Raw genomic sequence first — 26,775 nt, 5'->3', positions numbered from 1 at the left:
GGCTCCCACCTATGCCTTAACAGATGTTTGGCGATGTTTACACCCAGACGCTAGGGAGTTTATGTATCACTTGACTACCTACTAGACTACTACTGGGTCACTGAGACACGTATACTCCCCCGCAGCGTCTGATCAGGCCCCACTCAGTCTGACCATCTCCCTCCCTGGCCCCCCTGGTCTTAGACTTTGGCATCTGTCCGGGTTCTGGGCATCAGATGACCAACTGCAGGAACCCATATCAGAATCCCTATCCACATATTGGAATGTAAATGGAGATACGGAGTCTCCTCTGGTGCAATGGGACTCCTTTAAGGCGTGGGTCAGGGGTACTTATATTTCCTGCATTGCAACGCTTCAGAGGGCATCTTCCCTTTCATTGGAGCCTCTGGAGGCTGCGGTGACTTGTCTCCGTCCTCGGATAGGTATAAATCCTGGCAGCGTGCTCTGAGACAACGTTCCCTTCTCCGTGTGGAGAATACTAAGAAGGCAGAGAATTTCTGAATATGGCGACAAGAAGTCGCTTGTTGGCCTGGTTGGCTAGGACCCAAACCCCCACGACTCATATTGTGAATATACGGGATGCAAATGGGATCCCCCTTGTAGCTCCAGAGAGTATAAATGACTGTTTTTTGCAATTTTTCAGTGACCTGTCCAGGGCTGCTTACTCATTGACTGACTTAAGGGACTTTCTGGACTCACTTGCACGTCCAATGTTGGCCATAGCTGACAGGGAATGATTAGATGAGGACATCTACCTGGAGGAGGTATAGACTGCTATAGAGCGACTGCAGGCGGGTAAGACCCCTGGTTCTGATGGTCTCCCGACCAAATTCTACTCTAACTTTGCTGAACTTGTAGCCCCTAAACTTACAGCCCTGTTCTCTGAGTTATAATCTCTTGACGCGCTTCCCGAGTCCTTGGAGGAGACGGTTATTGTCTTAATCCCTAAACCCGGTAAGGATACTCAGGATTGCGCCTCTTTATAGGCCGATCTCGCTTCTAAATGTTGATGCAAAGATTTTGACGAAGGTTCTGGCCAACCGTCTTTCTACTATTATAGAGGACTTGATTCATATTGACCAGACTGGGTTCATGCCAGGCAAGGGAACAAACATTAATACCTACTAATGACATTAATACGTACTAACACGGATACGTAGTAATGACTGTCAGAAACATTCGCTCTTTACAGAGGTATGCGCCAGGTTTGCCTTGGCCCTGGAACCCCTGGCGATCTTAATCAGGGAATCTTCTGAGGTCGGTGGCTTACGGGTCAGACGCCTGGAGGAGAAGCTGTCCCTATAAGCGGACGATGCTCTACTTTAATTAAATGATGCAGGTCCATCACTGTTAGCAGCCCGATTTTTGATAGGTTTGGTTCATTCTCGGGCATAAAGATCAATTGGTCCAAATCCATCCTCTTTCCAATTGATGATCGGGCGGTTAGCATGGGCTCCCCTGCTCCGCTACAATGGAGGAGTTCAGATATCTGGGGATACAGGTGACCAGGAAGACACCAGACTTTTTTGACCGAAATATCCAACCATTGCTCACCTCACTTAAAGCGAGCTGTTCATCCTGGGCTGGGCTCCTGCTGAATCTACTAGGCCACATAAACTTGGTCAAGATGATGCTCCTCCCGTGATTTAACTATGTGTTTCGCAACTGCCCAGCTCTGATCCCTGCTGCCTTTTTTAGGGAGATAGATTGTTGTCTAACCACCTTTATTTGGAATGGGGCCTCTCCCTGTCTGGCCAAATCTACTTCGTCCTTACCAGAGGCTGGGGGGACTGGTACTACTGGACTATCGTGTTAATTTTTTGGGTGGCGGTCTTGGTCTCAGCATATTGGTTTCAAAGCTCCAGATCTTACGCGGCCACTTGTCTGGAGGCGGCGTTGTTGGGATCCTTAGTGGATCTTCGTAACTTAATTTATAGAGAACCGCGAGCATACCCCTTTATTCCGGGACCAACGCATACCACCTGGAGAGTGTGGAAGGCTGCTACGCAACGCTTCATTCAATTCGGGTCAGCTGTCACCTGCTCAGCCTCTGCAGGGAAACTCATGTCTTTCCCATTTTCATACTGTCCCAGATCCTCACATGTGGGCACGCTACGGGGTTAAAACCGTGGGGGATATTATGCCTGCTAGCGTCCTTTTGAACTTTTCTCAAATGTCTCAGAAATTTGGCCTGCCAGGCAAGATGTTGTTTCAGTACCATCAACTGCGCCATGAAGCTAGGAGGGCCCTAGACTTGTTATTTCATCTAAGGACAAACTAATTCAAATTACATTTCTTCATCAGGTATACTACACCCCTCTAAGGCTTCAACGGATGTTCCCAGAACATGACCCCATTTGTCCTCGCTGTAGCCTCCACCCAGGTTCCTACATGCATATGTTCTGGGCGAAAATTTATTAAATTTATTAAATGAAATTAATCTTAGATTACAACTTGATCTAACATGCACCCCGTCCCTAGCCTTATTAGGGATTCCAGATGATGAACAACGTTCCCACCACTTTAGGTTCCTTATAGCATATCTTCTGTATTATGCAAAAAAGGCATTCCTATTAAAATGGGTTTCTTCAACTCCGCCTGTTTCCACTTGGGAGAGGATGGTGGATGAGGCTCTTCCACTGTACAAAATAACATTCAAACAGGGGACGCTCCTGGAAGTATGAAAAGGTGTGGGACCCCTGGACCCTGACCTGACCCCTAAATGTGTGGGTTGTCTAGACCATAATATGGGCCAGGGGATCTGCTTCCACCTCTCAGTCCCCCCCCCCCCCCCATGTTGATGTGGTGTCCCTCTGCATCGACAATCCTCCATGAAGGGAACAGCCTCCGTTTCAGGGCCAAATTCTGTCCTGGTTCGTCCCTAAAACAGAGAACAGGGATGGACAGCGTTGCAGTGCGATCCGCGCCGGAACGCAGATACACATCCACCCGATTCTCACATGTATCAGGACTTACAGTTAGCTACTAGAGAAGTTCTCTACTCCACGCAGCTAATGCTAAGAAGATGCTTTTGGCTCAGAAACAGCATATTTTCAAACAGGGTGAACGTACTGGGAAGCTTCTGGCATGGTTGGCAAGGTAGCAGACCCCCCCATCACCCGTATACAAGCCCAAGATGGTACACTCCAACACGACCCCCTTAGTATCAATCAGCATTTTATTTTAGTACAGGCGGTCCCCTAGTTACAAACATCCGACTTACAAACGACTCCTACTTAAACGGAGGGTGACAACAGGAAGTGAGAGGAAATCTACCACAGGAAGGGAAATTCACTCCTGTAAGAGTTGTTATGGGAAAATGGTGTCTCCACTGATGTTTCCACAACAACCCAAAGTTTTCAAAATCCAATCGTCATAGGGACAGAAAGTGAGGTGAAATTTTCTGAACAGGGGCACAGACAGTAAAACAAACATTACAGTGATGTTATACCTTCCCTAGTTTTTTTTGGCTGGAGCTACACTTAAAAAATTTACCAGTTCCGACTTGCAAACAAGTTCAACTTAAGAACAAACCTACAGACCCCATCTTGTTTGTAACCCAGGGACTGCCTGTACTACCAGTATCTATACACCCACAGATGTACCTTTGATTCTGATAGTTTAACCTGGTATTTAGCTACTATTGAGGTACCCAAGCTCTCTGCATACCAACGTGACTATCTGAAGGGGCTGATCTCTTTAGAGAAAGTTCAGTCTGCTATTGTGGAATTGCAAGCTGATAAAAAACCCCTGGACCTGAGGTTCTTCCAGTAGGAGTTCTACAAGACCTATACTGACTTACTGGCCCCACATCTGCAAAGTACCCTAACCGACGCCTTGGAGGTGGGATCTCTTCCTTCTTCTATGTCTGAAGCCATAATTGTAGGCATCCTCAAACCCAGCAAAGATCCCCAGCCATGCTCTTCCTACCGTCCCATCTCCCTTCTTAACTCTGATGCTAAGGTGTCTGCAAAAATACTGGCTGGACGGTTGGGGACTGTTATTTCTACCCTCGTACATGCTGACCAGACTGGGTTTATGGCAGGTAAAAGGCATTAACATCAGAAGACTTAAAAAATATTTCCGTCTGGACCAGGGGCGGGGGACAGGGGAGTGGTGGTCTCAGATGCAAAAAAGGCGTTCAACTTTGTACGGTGGGAGTACCTTTGGAAATTCCTTAAGAAATATGGCTTCAGTCCTACTTTTATCTCCTGGATTCGCTCTTTGTATTATGCGCCAACTGCCCGTGTCTAAACCAACTCTACCTTATCCCCTCCTTTCTCCCTGCTCCAAAGTACTAGGCAGGGTTGGCCACTTTTGCCCTAGCAATTGAACCTCTCGCCTCTTTTTCGATCAGCGACATCTTTACAAGGACTACCTGTGGGCACCTGGGAAGAACAAATATCCCTATACGCAGATGACACTCTGCTATATCTGTGGAACTTGGATTCTTCCAGGTTAATTGGGATAAGTCCCCGATTTTCCCTCTCAAAATATGACTCCCCCCTAAAAGTTGCAACAAAGTTTTGATATCTGGGTGTGGAAAAGTCCAACGTGGCCTCTGGTTATCTCCCAGATAATCTCTCCCCATTGCTGGCCACTTTTATTAGAAAATGCTACACATGGACATCTCTACCCCTTCGTACTATTGGTAGAGCCAACCTCAAAGATGGTGTTCCTCCCTAAATTTTTAGACTTTCACCAAATCCAGTAACTATACTCAAATCCTTCTTTCGCAAATAGAGAAAAAAAAAAAAATTACATCCTTTGTATGGGTCGGGCGTACTCCCCCAAATTGCTAAATTTGTGTTGAACCTTCCGAGGTGGATTAGCTCCCCCAAATGTTTTGCTATACTACTGGGCAGCCATGCATGACGTTTCGATGGTTTGCGCAACACAGGGATAATGCTGCTGTTACGCTTGAGGTTGTACTGGTTGTCTCCTATGTGATCCTTGGCAACATGCCCCTTCAAGGACAACAATCTAATCCTGCTATTACTGCACCAATGGAGACAACCATTGTTTGGAAATGGGCCAGGGCTCAATATGGCGCAGTAGACACATCCTTCCCTCATACCTCCCCCTCTGCGGAGCAATCCTAAACTTTCCCATTTCCGCACGAGCCCAGATCCTTCCCTTCGGGCCAGATACGGAATTACATTACTTAAGCATATTATGCCAGGTGGCGCTCTCCCATCCATTAAGGAACTACAAGCATGTCATCAGTTACTTAACCCTTTCATGACTAAGCCTATTTTTGACATTTGGTGTTTACAAGTTAAAATCCATATTTTTTGCTAGAAAATTACTTAGAGCCCCATTATATATACATTTTTTAGCAGAGAATCTAGAGATTAAAATGGTGACTGTTGCAATATTTTATATCACACGGTATTTGTGCAGTGGTGATTTAAACGCAGCTTTTTGGGAAAAGGGACACTTTCATGAATTTTAAAAAACCAAACAGTAAAGTTAGCCCAATTGTTTTGTATAACGTGAAAGATGTTACGCCGAGTAAATAGATACCAAAATGTTACACTTTATAATTGCACACACTCGTGGAATGGCGACAAACTACGGTACTTAAAAATCTCCATAGGCAACACTTTAAATTTTTTTTTTTTACAGTTACCAGGTTAGGGTTACAGGTCTAGTACTAGAATTCTTGCTCTGATCGCGGCGATACCCCACGTGTGATTTGAACACCGGTTACATATGCAGGCGCAAATTCCATATGCAGTCACTTTGCTGCGTGAGCTCGCAGGGGCGCTTTAAAATTTTTTTTTTTTCTTATTTATTTTAATATTTATAAATTATGTTTAAAAAAAAAATTTGATCACTTTTATTGCTGTCACAAGGAATGTAAACATCCCTTGTGACAGTAATAGGTGGTGACAGGTGCTCTTTATGCTCTTGCACTTCAAAGTATTCAGATTGCCGTTTTCAGCGATCCTGAATACTGTATATTTTTTTTAAAACCGGCACCATTGGTAGCCGAGTAAACGGGAAGTGACGTCGCCTCCGTGTTTACGCTTACGGCTTCGTTCCAGACTGTCACTAGCTGCCGGAGGCGGCGGATTGGTGATCGGGCCTCCTGGTGGATCGGGAGGCACGGTAAGAGTGGCGGGAGGGGGGAAGTCACCTCCCGCTCCTCCAGTATAACAGCTGAGCGGCTTTTAGCCGCATCGGTTGTTATACCTGGAAAGCCGATCGCCGGCTCAAAAAACACACAGTACCGGGATGATGCCTGCAGCTGCGGGCATCATCCCGGTATAACCCCCAAAAGCAGAGTACGCACATCTGCGTACACTCAGCGGTAAGGGGTTAATCCCTTTTGTTCCGCTTTTTACAACTACACCATGCTGCTAATGCACAATTTCCACATATTATAGACATCTGACCCTTTAAAAAATAGGTGAAAGGGGCTGTAAACCCTTGTGTTTTTTTCACCAACTTATGAGAGTGACCGACCCCCGTTTTACTCACCTGAGCCCTTGGATCCCTTGGTGGAGACACACTGAACCTCTCTGCCTGGGGTTCTTGGCTCTTGATTGGATTGATAGCAGGGGCAGCAATTGGCTCCTGCTGCTGTCAATCAAATCCAATGACGCGGGCGGGCTGGGACGAGACTGGCATTCTGTGTCAATAGACGCAAATGCTGGACTCAGTAGCGCGCCCGCAAGGTGACCCCCCCGGACAGCGAGTCTCCCAGGGGGTTTACCGATGTGGGGAGGAGCCGCCGGTGATCGGGGCCACACTGTGCAAAACGAACTGCACAGTGGAGGCAAGTATGACTTTTTTTTAAAACAAAGAGGGTTTACAAACCCCAAGCCACTGTTGGCACTTTATTCGCAATTGACTCCTTTGACCTTGCCAAAAGTAGAAGACTACTACTCTGATAGACTATGATTGGGAACACTGAACTCCACTTTCTAAAAACCATGATCTCTTCTAGGGACCGGTTCCTCCAATTGAAATTTCTTCGATCTTATTATACACCCCGATTGTCAGGAATATACCCTTGGCCATAGACACTTGCCTTAGCTGTGGTACAGAGGTGGATACCTACTTTCATGTATTTTTGTCATGTTCAGCTTTACAGCAATTCTGGAGAGGTGCGATAAATATGGTTAATGATGTTGGTGGTCTCCCTCTTCCACTGGACCCAGTCATATGGCTACTGGGCCTTGTGGAGAGGGTTATACCTGCCAAACACACGCAACTTTTTGTACTTTATTCTGCATTTTATGCACACAGGGAAATCCTCCTATGCTGGAAAGCTTCAAATTCTCCTACTGTGCTTGGATTGAAGATGGCTATTAAACACACTTCCCTTATACAAATTGACTTATGCTAGTAGAAATTGCCCACACAAATTCAATAAAATTTGTAACTGCTGTGTTGATGCACAAGGTATCACTGTTTAATGTATGCCTGTCTGATACTGACTTGCTCTGTACCTTAGTATGGTCAGGGTTTTTTTTAAGCTTGTGTCTCCCCCCCATGCATGGGAGTGATGTCATCTCAGGTTGGCCAATTAAAATGACTGGGGATTGATACCGGACACTGTCAGCAGTCGGGGGGAGAGCTCCAGGGGAATCACAGTGCTGTAGAACACGCAAGTATAGTTCTGCTTTAAGTGTGCTGGAACCCATCAATTTTACAAAGTGTTTAAATGGAACATTAGTCAGAAAATTAAAGCTGGCCATACACTATACAATTTTCCTGTTCAACTTTCCTTTAGATTTACCAAAACCATATAATATGAGGTCAAACCTAAACCCTTTCAATTTGTATGCAATCAGACAGGCCCTTGCACTACATAGTTAAAGGTAAATCTAAAGGAAATTGAATCAGAAAATTGTATAGTGTATGGCCAGCCTTAGTCTTGATAGATCCATTCAGGCCAGCCCTTTTGCAGGTATAGGTTTATGTTGTAAAACATTAAAAATAAGTGCCTGTACTGTATAAAATCCAATAATGCACAGTTTCACCCTACTCTGCACATGCTCAGTTGCTCTATTCTCAGCATTGTGCCTAAAAATCAGAGCCACTAGAGGCCGATCAGCTAAGCTTTACTGTTGCGCCGGGGGGGGGGGGGTTGAGGAGAAGTAACAGGAAAGAGACAGAACATAGATCAAGGAGCAAGGGAAAAAAAAAAAAAAAAAAAGTTAGAGACTTACAAGGATAGTACAGCTGCACGATTCTGGCTAAAATGAGAATCACAATTTTTTTGCTTAGAAGATAGATCGCGATTCTCGCGGCATCAACATAATCTTTCACATTAAACAAAACAAATTGGGCTAACTTTACCGCTTCATTTTTTTTTTTCATTGAACTGTATTTTTCCCAAAAAATTGCATTTGAAAGACCACTGTGCAAATACAGTGTGACAAAATATTGCAGCAATCGCCATTTTATTCCCTAGGGGCTCTGCTAAAAAAAAGATCTAATGTTTGGGGGTTCCAAGTAATTTTCTAGCAAAAAATACAGATTTTAAGTTAACTTTAACTGAAAGAAACAAGTGTCAGAAAAAGGTTAAGACCAAGTGGTTAAACTCCCTGCATTTACACACAGAAGTTTATCCCTTTGATCTAAGGATGAAGAGTTACAATGTTTCTAGTAGCACTGAGGTTTTTTTTTTTGGTTTTTTTGACAGCTGAGCGAGCAGAGTAGTCTCTACACTTATTACATGAAAGAATCAGGAAACTGCAATAGAGATCATAAGGGGGGTTGAATCGAGATCACAATTTTTTAACGATTAATTTGTGCAGCTCTAAAGGATAGTGAAGCATCTCCCCGATATTCTTTCCTTTCTCCCTTATTGGCAGCCTGTGAACTTCAGCACTATAAAGCTTTTGTCAGCCTTCCTCTCTGAGCCAAGGCATACAATCAAGGCTGGAAATGTACATATTTTATTTAAAGAAAGTGAGTTTGAGACCAAGGAGAAAGGGAGAGTTCCAATAAGGACGTGACTGCTCAACAAAATGGCAGCCTTCAGCAAGAAGAAATAGGAGAAATACTGCAGGCAATGAACAACAGTGCATACTTATTAATGTGGGATGTATGTTATTTTGTTCAAGAACATTGTTATCCAAACTGTTATGGTTAAAGTTCCGCTTGAGCTTTTTACGTTATAGTTTTGGGCTGCAATTATTTTCAGCGTCATCTTGGCGTTATGGCATACACAATAAACAAACAGTACATATTTGGTTTTCCCAAGTTTAATGGAAATTATGATACAAAGAATTAAACACCCCCCCGTGGCGTTTTGAAGTTCATCCCCACAGTGGGCTGGGTCACCTGCAGGTTGGACAGGCCGCCAAAGTCCTGAAAAATCAGAAAAATAACAGGAATAAGGACACACATCACTGATTCAAATATAACTTTTTTGCCCTGAACTTTTAATGGTTTACTTTAAAATTCTGACAGTTTCATGACTACTAACAGCCATTCATACCTAAAACTGTTTGAAAGGAACAGGGTTTGGAATGTACAAATTACAACCAAACACGGGAAAATCTTTCAAGGCTTGCTTTCCCTGCAGTATCAATGACTGGGCCACCGATCAAACCACAATCACTTTCGATGCAGGTGTCAAAAACTTGTGCATGAAAAAACACTGGATCCTGCAAACCTAGCATGCACGGTCACCCAATCATCATAACACTGAGAAGGTGAACACAATTTTAATACTAAAGCTATAGTTTACCCTTGGTAAATGATGTGCACTTACCAGCAACTTCAGCATTTCCTTGGTGTCAGGATCAACCTCAATGATCTCTTGATCCAGGGCAGATACCTATAAGAATTTAAAAAACAAAAAATATAAACACTATAGGAAAAAAAAAAAAAAAAAAAAAAAAAAAAAAAAAAAAAAAAAAAAAAAAAGATACAGCATTACCATGTGCTTAAACATAGGAAAACATGGTAAATTAACAGACTTAAGTACAGAATAATAGTACCTACACTTTAAAGCATGGTGTAACCTCCCCCCCCCCCAAAAGGTGAAGGAAGCTGACACTTAGGCAGCTGGGTGGATCCCCACAATATCGTCAGGATGCTTCCTGAGCTTGGAAGGACTCTGCCCTATTAGTCGATTGCAGCAATAGCATATTATCTGTCTTTGGGTCACAGGACAAAAGTAATTGTTCTCCTGCAGCCCATAACAGAAGTATGGCCAAAATAAATAAATAAACTCAGCAATTAAGTGAGCCTGTTCATTTGTCCTGCATGAATAAAAGCACCGTCTTATGGAAAAATGCAAACTGTTCTTCCACTTTAGAAAAGGAGTGAAAGAGTAAAAATGAGAAAACCTGTAAATACTACCACTCATTTTAAAGCTATGCTTCACACTATACTGGAAATAAAAAGATCTATACATTGCAGTAAGAGGAGGTTTATAATTTCAACAATATAATCAATAAATCAAACCAGACAGTGTAAAGCCATGAAACCAAAACTGCAGGTTACATAGTCATAACATTGCCAGTTTAGAGTCTAAAAAAATATGCCTGCAGAATTGACTGCGCCCGCAACAAAGCCCAAAAATGTGTACCGCATCAATTTCTATTTGCTTTTAACTCTTCCTGGCACCAGGTGAACTGATAATCTAAAAAGGTAGCTTTTACATGTTACTGAACTCATGGGATGCAGCATCAAGTAAACCAATAAAAGGTGTTTCTAGCACTGAAGCCAAGAGCCTATGGGCACTACAATCACAATTAAGTGTTCAATTAACTACATGAGCAGTGTCAAATCAACTCCAGTTTTTTTATTGTTCAAGGTATTGAGTAGTATTATTATAATACAGGAATTATATAGCACCAACAGTTTTGCGCAGCGCTTTACAACATGAGGGCAGACAGTACACTTACAATACAAATCAATACAGGAGTGATCAGAGGGCCCTGCTCATTAGAGCTTACAATCTAGAAGAATGAAAAGATTTAGGCTGATCTTCCACATATGGAGTGAAGGAGTTCCTGCGCCATATACAACACCAGTGGTTACATATTGAGCATTTTAATCAAAAGGAGAATATGGCAATTTTCAAGATCTGCTTAGCAAGTATACAAGGTCAATTAAAAGTGGAACTTCACTTTAGGCCAATTACAGAACACCATGGCTGTACTAGAACTATTCAGGACAAACTTTTAAAGAAAAAAAAAGGTATCCTGAACATACAAAATCCAAAAATTAACCTAATTTTCGAACACAAAAATATTTTTACTTGGCATCTACAAATGTTTTAGGATAGCCCTTAAAGCAAAATCATTCAACAAATGCAGAAAATCGGCTACTTGTTGCTGACCTTTCTGAAAATGCAATTGTTGCCAAGATGTCAGGATTGAATACTTGCAGACACTAACCTGAACAAGCACGAGTCAGGTAATTTTTTAGTAGGTGGTCAGCAATGGCAGCCTATTTAAAAATATCCTTGAACAGTTAACCAAGTTGTTTAGGTAGTTTTGCAGAGTTCTCTTTAAAATGGAAGTTCAGTCAAAATCTAAAAGGCACAACCTCCTCCTACCCCCATTCTATCGACCCTGTGAAAGAAATTATGTTTATACCTACCTATTCTGAAGCCGTTCAGGTCCGGTAACAACTCCTCCAGCAGCGGCTTCAGTGAAGAGGAGAGTTCACCGACAACCACCTGTGTGGTGTCATCACCCACTGGCTTACTATGAGGCATCCGTTGTCGGCTGCCCCTCCTCTACACCAAAGTCAGGCCTGGGACCGGATCATGTGAACGGACCAGAGTGGCTTCAGAATAGGCAAGTGTATAAGCACCTTTTCTTTCAAAACATTAGATAGAATAGTCTTAGAATGGGGGTGGAAGTTCAGCCTAAAGCCAGCCATAGACTGAGCAATTCTCTTTCCTGCAATTTCACAAACTAAAACCAAATACACGGTTAGCAATTCTAGAAACAATTTCTATTCTTGGATGTATGAAAGTATTTGCTATACAAGTTATTTTTCACATCATAAAAGGTATTTTTGCACAAGTACAGTAGTAGCTCCTTAGTTTACATGTAGTGGTTTATACAAAGGGATGGCTGCTTCAGATAGACAGCCAAAACTATGGTGTCCTTTATATTTATATTCAATTTCCATTCTGCTCGTCCAAACTCTCTCGTCACTGTGGTCGAAAATTAATGCCGATTTTGGTTTTTAACCCCTTCCCGCCGACCGAACGCATATATGCGTCCTCGGCTTTCCGGGGTTATACCGGGATGATGCCCGCAGCTGCAGGCATCATCCCGGTACCATTGTTTTCAGCGGGCGATCGGCTACCCGAATATAACAACCGATGCGGCTAAAAGCCGCTCGGTTGTTATACCGGAGGAGCGGGAGGGGACATCCCCCCCCTCCCGCCGCCTCCCGCCGCTGTTACCGGGCCTCCCGTGCGATCGGGAGGCCCGGTGTCCGGTCCGCTGCCTTCGGCGGCTGGGGGCGGACTGGAACGAAGCTGCGAGCGGCTTCGTTCCAGCCTTCTTCTTGTAAATGCGGAAGCGACGTCATGACGTCACTTCCCGTTTACTCGGCTGCCAATGGCGCCGAATTTAAAAAAGTACACAGTATTCAGAATCGCCGTTTTCGGCGATCTGAATACTTTGAAGTGTAAAGGAGGGATGGGGGGTCTTTTAGACCCCCCATCCCTCCATAAAGAGTACCTGTCACCACATATTACTGTCACAAGGGATGTTTACATTGCTTGTGACAGCAATAAAAGTAAAAAAAAAAAAAAAAATTTAAACACAATTCATAAAGTACAAAAATAAATAAAATAAAAAAAAAAAAAAATTTTTTAAAGTGCCCCTGTCCCCGCGAGCTCGCGCAGCGAAGAAAACGCATACGGAAGTCGCGCCCGCATATGTAAACGGTGTTCAAACCACACATGTGAGGTATCGCCGCGATCGTCAGAGCGAGAGCAATAATTCTAGCCCTAGACCTCCTCTGTAGCTCAAACCTGGTAACCGTAAAATTTTTTTAAAGTGTCGCCTATGGAAATTCAAAGGTACCGTATTTCGTCGCCATTCCACGAGTGCGTGCAATTATAAAGGGTGACATGTTTGGTATCTATTTACTCGGCGTAACATCATCTTTCACATTATACAAAAAAATTGGGGTAACTTTACTGTTTGGATTTTTAAAAATTCATGAAAGTGTCACTTTTCCAAAAATTTGCGTTTAAAACACCGCTGCACAAATACCGTGTGATAAAAAATATTGCAACAATCGTCATTTTATTCTCTAGATTCTTTGCTAAAAAATATATATAATGTTTGGGGGTTCTAAGTCATTTTCTAGCAAAAAATATGGATTTTAACTTGTAAACACCAAATTTCAAAAATAGGCTTAGTCATGAAAGGGTTAAAACAGCCAAGCTTAAGTTGTAAAGGACATTTTACATTCTTGCTGAATCAACTACTAGTGGGAAATTAACTCAATATGGTGCCAAACGAGGACTGCAAGCAAGTTGCTAAATCAATCACTAGCAAACAAAAGGATACCCATCACGAGAGAAGTGATGGCTAATCCAGAAAATATTACCCAATCATACGAATGCTTAATTCCAGATCAGTGATTTGGAAGACTAAGTATACAGATAAGGAATTTCATTTAAAATTTTGGGACTTCATTTTATGCATGCTTGTTCCAGGTCTGCAACTCCAAGCTAGTAATGGCCAATTCTAACTATCTAACTTTTTTCACGTTACACACATTGTGTGTAACATGAGTCACATTCCACAGCCCCCCATCCTTTACCAAAATCGTGGGGTAGTTCTCCCCAAAGCAGTGTTTGTTGCTCTGCCCACACAGTCTCATTTGTTCACAGATTTGGAAATGTAAGGCTACAAGTGCTATCTGCCACCATGGGAGAAGGACTTTTAGATCAATGAAACACAAATGCGAGACATCACTGTATTGCTAGTCCATTGATCAATTCCTCCAGCTCCATAAACTTAGGTCCGTACCTGGGGGCTGGAGGAACAGTCTGTAGAACCTTGTGCATTGTGCTCGCAGTTGCAGGGCTCTAATGCAAAAAAATTATTCAATGCACTTTTCCCAATTGGGGTGCCTGTATTTAAAATTTTTACTAAATGGTAGAATATGCCTTTAATGCCATGTCTGCCACAGCAACTGTACATCAATATCACCCCTCCAATTTACAGGAGAATTTAAAGAGGTTAACTTATAACAGCCAGTTTTCAATATACTGAAGTCAAGCCAACAAGTTACCAACTGCTATGGGTTTGCAATCCAAGCATCCATTGTTTGTGCTGGGAGCACGGTCACTTGGCACCCCCAGCAGTGACCACGCCATCCTCAACATCTCTGGGTCATTGCTCAATACTGGGAGCTGGCAGGGCAGGCTAACAATCATGTGCCCACTGTGACAGCATATCACATGGTAGGGAAGTCCATTTAATGCCACTGTCAAACGGTTATAGGGCTGGCAAGGGTTAAGCTTTGGTAGTTATTTAATAAAGGCAATTCTGCATATGGCTTATCAAAACAAACAATTATAGTGGTTCTAAAGCCTTAACCTTTTTCACCTTACTGTATTCTATGCAGCAAGGTTAAAAACCTGTGCTGCCAAATTCCCCCCCAGCTCCCCCTTACACCTACCCAAGCTTGATCCAGCAATGTGCACAAGAGCAGCAGCTCTCGCAGCTGTCTCCCTGGGCAGATTGATAGCAATCAATCAAATGCTGTGCCAAGCAAACAGGGCAGGGGCCAAACCAACCGCTCTGTGCCAATAGACGCAGACAAGGCAGCTCGCAAGTGAGCACACACGGTGCCCCCATGAAAAGCAGCTTTCCATAGAGGGCACTTGTTGAAGAAGAGGAGCCTGGAGCGCCGGCAGTGAACCCCAGAAGAGGGGGATCAGAGCTGCTCAGTGCAATACCACTGTGCAGAACAAGTATACCAGGTTTGTAAATTAAAAAAAAAAAAAAAAAAAAAAAAGCTTTAATGTCGTTTTGAACAGTGCACAAGGGCAGGGACTTCTATTGTGGTCTTTATGGAATAAAATTTGGATTACAGTTAGGGCTGGGAGATTTTCTTAAAAAAAAAAACACTCGATTCACGATTCGAATTGAGCTTTCTTTTTTTTTTTGGAAACCGCGCCGGTCCGGAGGCGCTGCGGGCATGAGTTTTTAGGCGAGGCCACGGCTTCGGCCTAGTCCGCGGCGTCCGGCCGTAGCCCGGCGCGGTGAAAAAAAAAAAGATCTAAAAAAAAAAGATCTAAAAAAAAAAAATCGATTTGCTTAAATTTTGAATCGATTTGACCTCTCAACTCGATTCAAGATTTAAATCGATTTTTTTCCCAGCCCTAATTACAGTATAGTAGTAACACTGGCAGTTTCATTTTCTGCACTGTACAAATGCAATATACAAAACCAGGATGCTACAGAGAAACATTGACCGTAGACAATTTTTCTTTATTGCAATCAACAGCGATCAATTAGAACAGAGCTTTGGTTCCATTTTTCCTCCATTGTAAAGCAAACCTTGTATTTCCCAAGCACAACAAATGAAGATAAGTGCATTGTATTTCTAACCCTAAAATGCAGCTTTAGATATAAAAGAAACAAGTTAAATGATCATATAGGCCAGGGATATGCAATTAGCGGACCTCCAGCTGTTGCAAAACTACAAGTCCCATCATGCCTCTGGGTGTCATGCTTGTGGCTGTCAGAGTATTGCTATGCCTCATGGGATCTGTAGTTCTGCAACTGGAGGTCCGCTAATTGCATATGCCTGATATAGGCTAACAGAACATACCAGTTGCTGCAGAAACAGCACAGTTCAACGCTGCCCCCAGCTTCTTGATTTGGTAAAGCGCCTATTTGCACTAGAATACACACCCCTACTGCCAATGAGACAGGAAATAAGAATTCCCAACAAGAACACAAAAAAACCCCAAAAACAAAAACCCCAAAAACAAAAAAAAAAAAAAAAAAAAAAAACAAAAAAAAAAACACTTAGATGCGTTTTAGACATTCCACTATTAAGTGTTCACTTCTGCAGATGTCTCCATTGGACTTGGGAAAACAGGGAGAACATAATGCCGAATCTTGCCAGAGGATTCTAACATCACATAAAATAATCCTAAATTTAAAAACATAAATCTGGAGTTGTACTTCTATGAGGTAATCTACTACATCCAAACAGAACTTTGGCATTCTTGGCACAAGGTAAAAAGGTGTAAATTGGGGCTTGGCAAATTTGCTTTAAAGCAGAGTTCCACTCAAAAGTGGAACTTCCACTTATCCGTCTCCCCCCCTCCCGAGTGGTGCCATGTTTGGCACCCTGTCCCTACTTCTGTCAGACCCCGCCACAGTGAGGTACCTCAGAAGTCCGCCCCCTCCTCCCCCCATTGCCGGGCAAATAGGAGAGCACAGCCGCACATGCGCAGTAGATATCCAGCCGTGAACCTGATGGAAACATTGGTTGCGTTGCCGACATCACTGGACTCCAGGAGAGGCAAGTGTCCTAATATTAAAAGTCAGCGGCTACAGTATGTGTAGCTGTTGACTTAAATTTAGGGGAAGGCAGAACTCTGCTTAAAGTCTAAAAGCCAGCTAAAAAAGTTAGAGCCAGTCTTATAACCTTCTGCCTACTGGTTACAGTGCAGTGATGAGGCTGCACTGACCAGGCAGCATTGAGAGATACTGATGAAGGTGCATTGATAGGCAGCCACACCGGCTGCCCAGACCTGACTCACCCCCGTCTTGGGGTCTGGGGAGACGGACAGACTGGAGTGGATAGCAGGGGAATCCCCTGTGAGGTGGTGTCTGTCTGTGCCATTGCTGACCCACTGAGAGCTCTCCCAAGACAGCTTGCTCTTGACCTGCACCCAGCGGGGAGGAGAGCACGGCACCAGGGACACTTCCTACCTTACAGAGATCTCTCTCTAATAGAGCTAGAGATATATATCCTCATGGTGCCAGCTTCAGGGCTGTCCTCTATCCCTTTCTTCACCATTTGGTGAACTACTAACCTGTTATCAGAAGTAAGCCTCAGCAGTCAAGACATCCGATATATATGCTTGCTCTGTGGTCAACAACGCAACCAATTAGAGAAGGGATAAGGATTACAGTTCGGTTCCTTTCACGTTTGTGCAATTTGGGATCCAACTTTTGAGACCTCGAGTTGCAGGACATGTGAAATTCAGTGTATTTCTATGAGAGCCATTCCTATTGACACCACAGAAGTCACTGCGACTTTAGAAAGGTTCCTGCACTACTTTGGTTTGAAATTTGACACTGGTCCAGAAAATGGAAAGTCAGATCAAAGTAGCAACAAAAGATGCATCAAAGTCACAATGGAAATTGTGCGGCTTTGGAGGTGTAAAAAAAAAGGAGTCTCATGGAACTTGCATTTTCAAAAATAATAACATCTTGTACATTTCTAGCCTGACAATCTTTCTGGTCAGGTATCATTTATTTCCAATGTATTAGGCTACTTTCACACTGGGGCCAGGCTGCATTAGCGGTAAACCGCTGCTCGTTTTAGCAAGGCTTTACCATTGTTGTAGCTGCACTTTTCGGCTAAAGCTCCCCGCCAACGGCCGAAGAAAAGGTTAAAACCGCCCGTGTTGCGGCGCTTATTAAGCGCTGCCCATGCATTCCAACGGGCAGGGGCGGTATACAGTACACCCAAACCGTCCCAAAGATGCTGCTTGCAGGTCTTTTTGTAACGTCCCGTAAGCGCACCGCCCCAGTGTGAAAACACTCGGGCTTTCACACTGGGGTGGCATGGGAGACAGTTTTCAGGTGCTATTTAGTAGTAGCCTTGGAGAAAAGATTTCTTTAAGGTCTCTTGCACACGATACTCCTGTTTAGGTATCTATTTTTTTTAGTATGTATCTGTGTGCATTATTGCACATATGCATTCGCGCAAATTTTCACACTAAAGCAATTTTGTTCTGCACAATATGTAAATGGACATTTGCACACATTTTGCACGCATGAGGTGTAAAGTACTATGCAGATTTTTTTTACTGAAGAATGCATGGCTCTCATTTATGTGCCTGTGTGCATGGGCACATTACAATTAGTGGCTGTATTTTAGCAGCGTAAAAAAAAATAAAAAAAAATAAAAGGCTGTACTGAGCTGCAGCGTTCAAGTGGCCTTAAAGCGGAGTTCCACCCAAAAGTGGAACTTCTGCTCATTTGCCCCCCGTGCCACTTTTGGCACCTTTCAGGGGGAGCAGATACCTGTCCAACAGGTATCCTGTTCCCACTTCTGCAGCCACTGACATAATTACTCTGCTCCCTCCTCCTTCCCCTGCTGTCGGGCCAGTAGGAGAGAAAGGAGCAGAGCCTCACGCATGCGCAGTAGGGTTCCCAGCATGAAGCTGTCGGGTTTCCTTACCTGCAATGGCGGCGGCAGAAGCAGACAGCTGATGGAAACATCAGCTGCAGTGCCAACATCGCAGGACTCCAGGACAGGCAAGTGTCCCATTATTAAAAGCCAGCAGTATGTGTAGCTGCTGGCTTTTCATTTTTGCAGCGGTGGGCGGACCTCCGCTTTAAGGCCCCTTTCGCGGTGGGTGCGTCGGCAGTAAAGCCTAAAATATCGGCGCTTTACCGTCAACTTCGGGGCGCTATTTGGCCGCTTTTACCCTCTCGCTAGCGGCCGAGAAAGGGTTAAAACCAATGCTAAGCGATGCTGCAGCAGCACTATGCCGGCGGTATAGCCGCGCTGCCCCATTGATTTCAATGGGCATGAGCAGTGTATAAATCGCTCCAAAGATGCTGCTAGCAACACTTTTTTTTAGTGTCCTGCCAGCGCAAAGCTCCAGGGTGAAAGCCCTTGGGGCTTTCACAATGGAGAGACAGCAGCGGCTCTTTCAGGGTGCTTTGCAGGCGCTGTATCGCCTGCGAAGCGCCCCAGTGCGAAAGGGGTCTAAGAGACCAAAAAAAAAAAAACACACACCACACACACTTTGTAACAGACTACAGCATTCAAAGTATGAGAGGCTGCAATTCCTGGCCCAGAACTCCTCAGGAGGACCTGTAAATGTACTAATCCAACAAAATGGAGAGCGAAATTTGCAACACCCCCTTCCTGAAGAAAAGCACATTAGGGGCAGAAATTTGGGCATTACTTGTATTACTAAATGTCAGGGTCAAGAAAAATTTGGCAGTTGACGTGGTATACAACTCCTGTATACCTCTTTCAGGCCAACCACCTATGAGACCGTAAACCATGACCAAAAAAACCTGCCCTGGAGCCTGCAAATTTCTGCAGATGTTCCCTAAAAAATAAATCTGGTAGGAAAAAAAAAAAAAAAAAAAAAAATATAAAAAGCGCTACTTTTTTTTTAACCACTTGCCACCTGTAGGATGTCATATGACATCCTAGAGTTTCAGTGGTTTTACCAGGATGCCTACAACTCCAGGCATCAAAATTTTCAGCCAGCGAAATTATTATTTATTGTAGAAGTGATTAGTGGCTATATATCCACTCCCCCTCTGCCTTTACTGGGCTCTTCCATCCGATCAAGGAGCCAGGTAAAGATGCAACCTCTGCAGTCACATTTCCTGGAAAGAGTGGAATGAATAAAGGTTCCCACCCCTCTTCTGTGACATCAGAAGCTAGAAACAAGAATGTTGTCACTTCCTGTTTCGTTTGTGCATGCAATTTTATTTTGCCCTTTACTGGGCCACTCAGCCAGTAGTAGTATGTGCAAATCCAGTATTCCAACATGTGATTAGCATATATATTTCTTAGATTTTGAAGAACAGAAGACCGCACTTGGTATGCAAATAGCTCTCCTGCAACACAAGCATGGGTTCTTAAATCCCCAGATTATAATAAAAAAAATAAAAATTCATGGTCATTTTTGCCAACCCAGTAGTAAAAAGTAGGGCTGGGAGATTTTCCTACAAAAAACTCGATTCACATCGAGTTTTTTTTTTTGTGGACACCACAACGGTCCCGAGGAGCTGCGGGCAGGAGTGTTTAGGCGAGGCCGCGGCTTCGGCCTAGCCCGGCCTCGGAAAAAAAAAAACAAAAAACGATTTGCTGAAATTTTGAATCGATTTGACCTCTCAACTCAATTTAAATCGATTTTTTCCCCAGCCCTAAGTAAAAGTTGTTTATAGCCCTTAAAAAAAGAGTAACTGACCTGTTTAAACCATTTTCAATTAACCAAATCTCATCAAGATCACAGCTTTATTCAAATACACACTGCATGTTAATATCCGTGTGTGAAAGCCTCAGGGTTTGGTAGCTATAGTTTGAAGGACCCCAAACACGGGAAATGCTTTCATATGCTACTATCCCTGCAGTATCAATGACCGGGACACACACAGTACCACAATCACTTTCGATGCAGGGCCCCTAGCCACTCTACTAAATATAAACGAAGAGTATTTTACTGCCATCATATCCCTGTTAAACTTTTCCCTTACTTTTTCCCTCATGATCAAGAAAAAGTGATCAGTAGTTTTCATATTCAAAGCAAAAATATGCCTGAGCTGGGTATGGGAATAGCTCTCCTGCAACATAAGCATGGGTTCTCAGATCACTGACGAATGTAAGTGAAGTGGAGTGGACTACAGCAACACTTAGGCATAACATACCAAGCAGAAAGGATATGTTCCTTATATGCTTCACTAATTGTCAACTGAATTTAGAGTATCCTCATAGGAAGCCAGTAACATAACATGGCCATATATCCCTATAAACTTGAAGGTTCAAGACAATTCGCACTCAAGATGAAATTCTAAAAATTGAAAAAAAGGATTATATTCCATATACAATCAACATTGTGAATTGTACAGGTAAAGTGTCCATGTACAGACATGTACACATCTCTATAGTTAGGCAAAATCACCAATTCCAGACAAACCCAAAGACTGAAGCTTTACAGTCAGAGTCATCACTATTGCTCATTCACCATCTACAGTTTCACCTCAAAATAAATCCTATTCATAAAAACTGCAATCTCTATACTCACCTCAGGAACATAGTTATCCCTCCTCTCTCTCTCCTCCTCCTGCAGTTTGATGGAGATGCCTCTGACAGGGCCTCTCTGGATGCGCTTCATGAGATGTGTGACATACCTGTAAATATGAAGCACTGAAAGTGAATATTTCACAGTACAAGGTCCAGGGGCAATTCACACTAATGGACATAAATCTGTGTTTATATATTCATGTAAAAATGCATATTTAACCACTTGCCAACCAGCCACCGCAGTTTTACTGCGGCAGAATGGCACGGCTGGGCGAAACGACGTCATGTTACAGCGCCCGCCGCTCACCCCCGGAGCCGATGTGAGTGCCCGGCGGGCGCAATGACCACCGGGCTCCCGCAATCGCTCGTGACACAGCAAGATACGGGATCTGTGTGTAAACACAGAACCCGGTTCTCTGAGGGGAAATGAGACTGATCGTGTGTTCATACAAAGTATGAACACCGATCTCTCTCTCTCTTCCCCTAGCAAGTCCCATCCCCCTACAGTTAGAGCACAGAGAGGGAACACAGTTAACCACTTGATCACCCTCTAGTGTTAACCACTTCCCTGCCATTTATACAGTAATCAGTGCATTTTATAGCACTGATCGCTGTATAATTGGCAATGGTCCCAAAAATGTGTCAAAAGTGTCCAATTTATCCGCCATAAAATGCCATAAATCTATCCCCTATTTTGTAGACGCTATAACTTTTGCTCAAATCAATCAATATATGCTTATTGCGATTTTTTTCCCTCAAAAAAAAACTAAGTGGGATCTTTATAATAGCAAAAAGTAAAAGATAGTGTTTTTTTCCAAAATTGTCACTGTTCTTTTAATTATAGCGCAAAAAATAAAACCACAGAGGTGATCAAATACCACCAAAAGAAAGCTCCATTTGTGGGGGAAAAAAAAAAAAAAAAAGACGCAAATTTTGTTTGGGTACAGCGTCGCACAATTGTCAGTTAAAGCGACGCAGCGCCAAATTTTCCCTGCATCCTCAATAACTAGGTCACCAGAAATCACTTTTCCATATGGACTAGCTTAGGAGCTGCATACAAACTAACAAGTTTAATCAAGATTCCCATTTTGATTAGTCTCATTCACACAACATGCATCTATGGACCAAAAATACATCTTTTTTCTACTGCACGGATTGTGGCCCATTGAAGAGCAGGTGTTTGTTTTGCCCACGTATGCATTTGCATAAGAGTGCGACTGGTCCATAAGTCCATGCGTGACACGCCGTATTTCACATTTCTATGGCCCTGTTCACACTGATACAGTGCGGCATTCGCAGTGAATTCTGTATGGTTTTCGCACTACATCAAAAATCGCACCCCATTCATGCATACAACTGTCGGTGCATATGTTAACGACACCCCAAAACTGGTTTGCAAAAACGCAGTGATCCGATTCTAGTGCAGCAAGAAAAAAAAAAAAAAAAGTCCTGCAAGATTTTTTGTGCAGATGCGGTGCGATTTGAGCCACATACAAATGGCTCAAATCGCACATGATTTGAACAGGAATGCAGTGCGATTCACGCACCAGTGTGAACCGGGCCTATGTGTACATGACAGCATATTAATAAATATGGCTAAAAAAAACTCCCTTACCCAGCGATCTTGTTGCGCAGCTTTTTGCTGGGGATGATGGCGATCTCTTCGCACACACGCTTGTTGGTGTGGAAGTCATTGCCCAGCCGGGTGTAGTATTTTTCAATGATGACCCGAGCAGCCTTTTTCACGGTCTTAGTCCTGACGCGTCCCTGCATTAAATGCATAATTAAAAAGAAAAAAAAAAAAAAAAAAAATGTGATAAATATGATGTTACAGTATCAATCCGAAAACTTTGTGATAAAACTACTTTTACTTTCCATGATTACCATTTCCATGATTGCACCAAGGGCGCAGTTTTACTGAACCGATACATACTGCATAATGCACTTAGTGTGTGAAAGCCTCAGGGTTTGAAAGCTACAAATAAACCCCAAACACGGGAAATGCTTTCACATGCTACTATTCCTGCAGTATCAATGACTGGGACACAAACAGTACCACAATCACTTTCGATGCAGGTTTTCAGAGCAACATTTAGAACATCACTAACACCATAATGTTTTTTCCTTCTTTCCCCTCTTACCTTGTCCGCTGAGATATCCTCAAATAAACATACTCACATGGCCCACCGAACCCAGCGTTGTCCTGCTGTGATCCGCCGACCTGCTCCTGAACCACCATGTTTTATTTATGACAGAGCAGTCTCTCCCTGAGAATCTCTTCCTGTCAGCTTGTCCCCCTGACACTGTTCCACCAGGTCCACCCTCCTGTGTTGAAATTGATGCCCCCTGGGATATGTGACATGCATATCCCATGAGGATTTAGAAGCAGAGGAAACCTCATTCTTGCCTAGGCGAGAATGAAGTGCAAAAAAAAAAAATAAAAAAATAAGCATTTCATTTTTTTTAGATCTACCAAAACTATGTAATATGAGGACCTACCTAAACCACCCAATTAGGCAGGACCTTGCAGTACATACTGGTTGGCAGACCTAAAGGAGGATTATATAGATTGCAATGTATATAGTAAGCTTAAAAGTATAACTAAAAGCAAAACTTTTTTTTTTAAGCTTTGGATAGAGTGGAGATGGATTATAGCCCTGTCAGGTTTGTATTGCCATCTGTGCCCAAGTTGGGAAGATTCATACTAAGGCTCCATTCACAGTTGTGCGACTTGGATGTGATTTGTCCCTGTGCAAAGTTGGACCCACTGTTACACGTAAAACATTCAGGTACAAATTTCACACAACTTTTGAGGATCAACATTGAAGTCTATGGCCCTCAAGTTGCATGAAAGTCAGACCAAAGAAGTGCATGAACTACTTTGAAGTCACTGTAACTAAGTCGCACATATATGAACGGTTACCATTGGAAAACACAGGGGTACGACTTGTCATGCTTCTTTGATGTCCAAAGTCACACGACAAGTTGCATAAGTGTGAATGGGGTGTAAATGTCCTGTTTACCATGATCACTGAGAGTGAAAGAAAACCTACATTTTGGGTTAACACCAGAACAGGAATAGAGGGGAAATCTTGTGGGCACACGAGTTCCTGGGATTCTCTTCACTTCATGCTTCAGCTACAAGATGGGAAGTGAAGGGAAATCAGAAATGTCTACAATGGGACACAGATGGAAAAATAAAACACACACGAAAAACCATCTAACATATATATATATATATATATATATATATATATATATATATATATATATATATATATATATATATCTCCTTTAGTTACACTTTAAAGTGGTAATAAACTCTTTTCTAACACTTGTACCTACAAGCAAGCCTATAGTAAGGGTTACCTGTTGGTACTGTGAAGATCTCCTAAACTTGCAAATTCAGAGAAATTCAGAGTGCACGCAGCTGGTGACGTTACCGGCGCATGCGCTCTGAAGATCCGGCATACATTGCCGGACCTTCTGAGCCCATGCCAAAAACGGCAGCTCCTGTGCGTGTGATGTCAGTGCGCCCCCGGCCACTCACGTAGCTCGAGGACACGAACCCAGAAGGAAGATAGAAGTCCTGTCAGTGGTAACAGCGTGGCGTTGGAGGGCTTCATTCTAAAATAAGTCTCTCATAATGTGATAGTATGTGATGCATATTAGTACATTATCTTGCATGGCATCCCCTCCCCCAATCAGTGCAATTTACTACCACTTTAAGACCTCTTGCACATGGAAGTAAAACAACATCTTTTACTGCTCTGGATATAGGATGTTTTGTAATCAATGGAACCACACACAACCGTAAAACAAAAAAAATTAGAGTTTTTTACATCTGAGTGCGGTAATTCATGGACCTATATGCAGATTTACATTGCAAAACTGGCAATGAAGAGCTTGTGTAGTCTAACAGAAAGTCTTTATTGGACATGTTACTCTGGATCTTTTTGTAACAAAGTATAAGCATCAGTAAATTCTTACATCTGTATGCAACTAGCCTATGGCCTCATCCACACAGGGAGTACTACAGCACATGTCCCTGGCCGCGTTTACCTGCATGGGGTGTACAGGTATTCTAGGCACCCCCATTCAGGTCAATCAGGAAGTAGTAGCTGCACAGACAGCACCTAATGTGACATGTGTACAGCCCTGAGCACACAGCCTGCAATCCAGGTCATACATGGCCCTCACACTGGTCTACACATGTGACAAAGCCTGAATCAACGCACATAGAAACAAGTCATCATCATAATAATAATAATAATAATATCTGGTATCTTGTATGCAACACACACACCTGAGACCGATCAGTAGACAGAATACAGGTCAGTCAGTTCCTCACTGAGATGGAGTCCCCACCTTCCCCTCCTCCACCAGGACCCGGCTGTGTGGTGTATAGGACACCCCCTGGGCCCAGTCCTGGCCCCCCATACACACAGGTCCCTCCACCGCTCTCCCCTCACAGGCCCACACCCGGCCCTCGGAAACAACTCCCAGCGACACCCGCTGCCCCGGTCCAGGCCGCAACCCCGGGCTGTCCTACGAAGAGAGCACGACCGAGGAGCCCCCACCGCCCACTACACAGGAGGCCACTACACAGGGGGCCCCACCACAGCACACACATAGACAGACAACGTCCCCCAACCACCGTACAGGAGAAGAGGCCGAGCCTCCATGGCGCCTGACTCCGCTCCGTCTCTCATACTACACTCAGCACCGCCAGCCGCCGCCCATATCCCACACAGGAGACAAGTGACGGGGGCCCAGGAACCTGCCCGGGGGTGATGGAGCCGGCTCTGGCGGTTATCACAGAGGATGGCAATGGATTACACAGAACATACAGTCGTAAAGATGACCCACCATGTTGGACCGAGCTGGTAGAAGAGGGCAAAGGATGCCGGGAGCGAGGCTATAAACAGGCGGAAGCGGCAGACAAGAGGCTTCAGACGGTGGCGGCCACTAGCGGGCTGGAGTAGAAGTGCCGCTCTGTCTTTCCTTCTATTCGTTGAATGTTGCTAGGTTACCTGCACATTGCTTGTCTTTATTACATGACATACTCAAAGTTCCCAGCTGTCCCTGATTTGGAACACAGTCCCTCTGTCCCTCCTTTTGGTCTGATCTATATAGTTGTATATAAAATGCGCTTTTTAACTTTCAAAAAGTGTCTCCAAGTGCTAAACCTTTCATCCAATTTCTAAATTGATGCATTTGTAAATTTCAAAAGCCAATATAAAGGAATAGTAGTGGTAAAAAAAAAGCACTTGTGGGTTTAAAGCAGAGTTCCAGGCTATAATTGAAAGCGAGACGTCAGTCATTTTTTCAATCTTTTCATCTATTAACCACCTCAATACAGTGCACTTATACACCCTTCCTGCCCAGACCAATTTTCAGCTTTCAGCGCTCTCGCACTTTGAATGACAATTACTCATGCTACACTGTACCCAAACAAAACTTTTATCATTTTTTTCACACAAATAGAGCTTTCTTTTGGTGGTATTTAATCACCACTGGGTTTTTAATCTTTTGCAACATAAGTGAAAAAAGAGCAAAAATGTTGAAAAAAAAACAATTTTTTAAAATTTCTATGATAACATTTTGCAAATAAGTAATTTTTGTTTATAAATTTATACATTTACACTGCTACATTTCTTTGGTAAAAATAACCCAAATTAGTGTATATTATTTGGTCTCTGTGAAAGAGGGACTGCAAGGAGAATCAGGGGATCCCCTGATGAAGTCACGTGACTGTGACGCCACGCGCAGGGACGGAACGGCATTTAGACT

The 26,775-nt window shown here is 43.4% G+C and overlaps 1 protein-coding gene and 3 non-coding genes across 4 annotated transcripts; all 4 read right to left on the bottom strand.

The window, feature by feature from the left end:
* Window positions 1-9,208: 9,208 nt before the first annotated feature.
* RPS17 (ribosomal protein S17) lies at window positions 9,209-25,990 on the bottom strand. The gene is made up of 5 exons (XM_073618964.1): window positions 25,852-25,990; window positions 22,598-22,749; window positions 20,984-21,089; window positions 9,737-9,802; window positions 9,209-9,330 (listed from the first exon to the last, which is right to left on the bottom strand). Exons 1-5 carry the CDS (start codon window positions 25,852-25,854, stop codon window positions 9,250-9,252), a joined length of 408 nt encoding a protein of 135 aa, XP_073475065.1. The 5' UTR covers window positions 25,855-25,990; the 3' UTR covers window positions 9,209-9,249.
* Window positions 9,468-9,596, bottom strand: LOC141135740 (small nucleolar RNA SNORA71). Its single transcript, XR_012243598.1, has one exon. It is a non-coding gene; the product is annotated as a small nucleolar RNA SNORA71 (small nucleolar RNA).
* Window positions 20,229-20,361, bottom strand: LOC141135739 (small nucleolar RNA SNORA71). Its single transcript, XR_012243597.1, has one exon. It is a non-coding gene; the product is annotated as a small nucleolar RNA SNORA71 (small nucleolar RNA).
* On the bottom strand, window positions 22,932-23,060 carry LOC141135738 (small nucleolar RNA SNORA71). Its single transcript, XR_012243596.1, has one exon. It is a non-coding gene; the product is annotated as a small nucleolar RNA SNORA71 (small nucleolar RNA).
* Window positions 25,991-26,775: the final 785 nt, after the last annotated feature.

This window comes from Aquarana catesbeiana, linkage group LG03, assembly GCF_042186555.1.
Source record: "Aquarana catesbeiana isolate 2022-GZ linkage group LG03, ASM4218655v1, whole genome shotgun sequence".
In the NCBI taxonomy this organism is placed as follows: Eukaryota; Metazoa; Chordata; class Amphibia; order Anura; family Ranidae; genus Aquarana; species Aquarana catesbeiana.
This window is presented reverse-complemented; position numbering and strand designations above follow the sequence as displayed.

What these genes read in the sequence shown, in the direction of transcription:
- RPS17 (XM_073618964.1), bottom strand. An exon ending in CTGCGCAACAAGATCGCTGG is followed by an intron (nt 21,090 to 22,597) that starts GTAAGGGAGTTT and finishes TCATATTTACAG; the next exon opens with GTATGTCACACATCTCATGA. An exon ending in GGGATAACTATGTTCCTGAG is followed by an intron (nt 9,803 to 20,983) that starts GTGAGTATAGAG and finishes AAATTCTTATAG; the next exon opens with GTATCTGCCCTGGATCAAGA.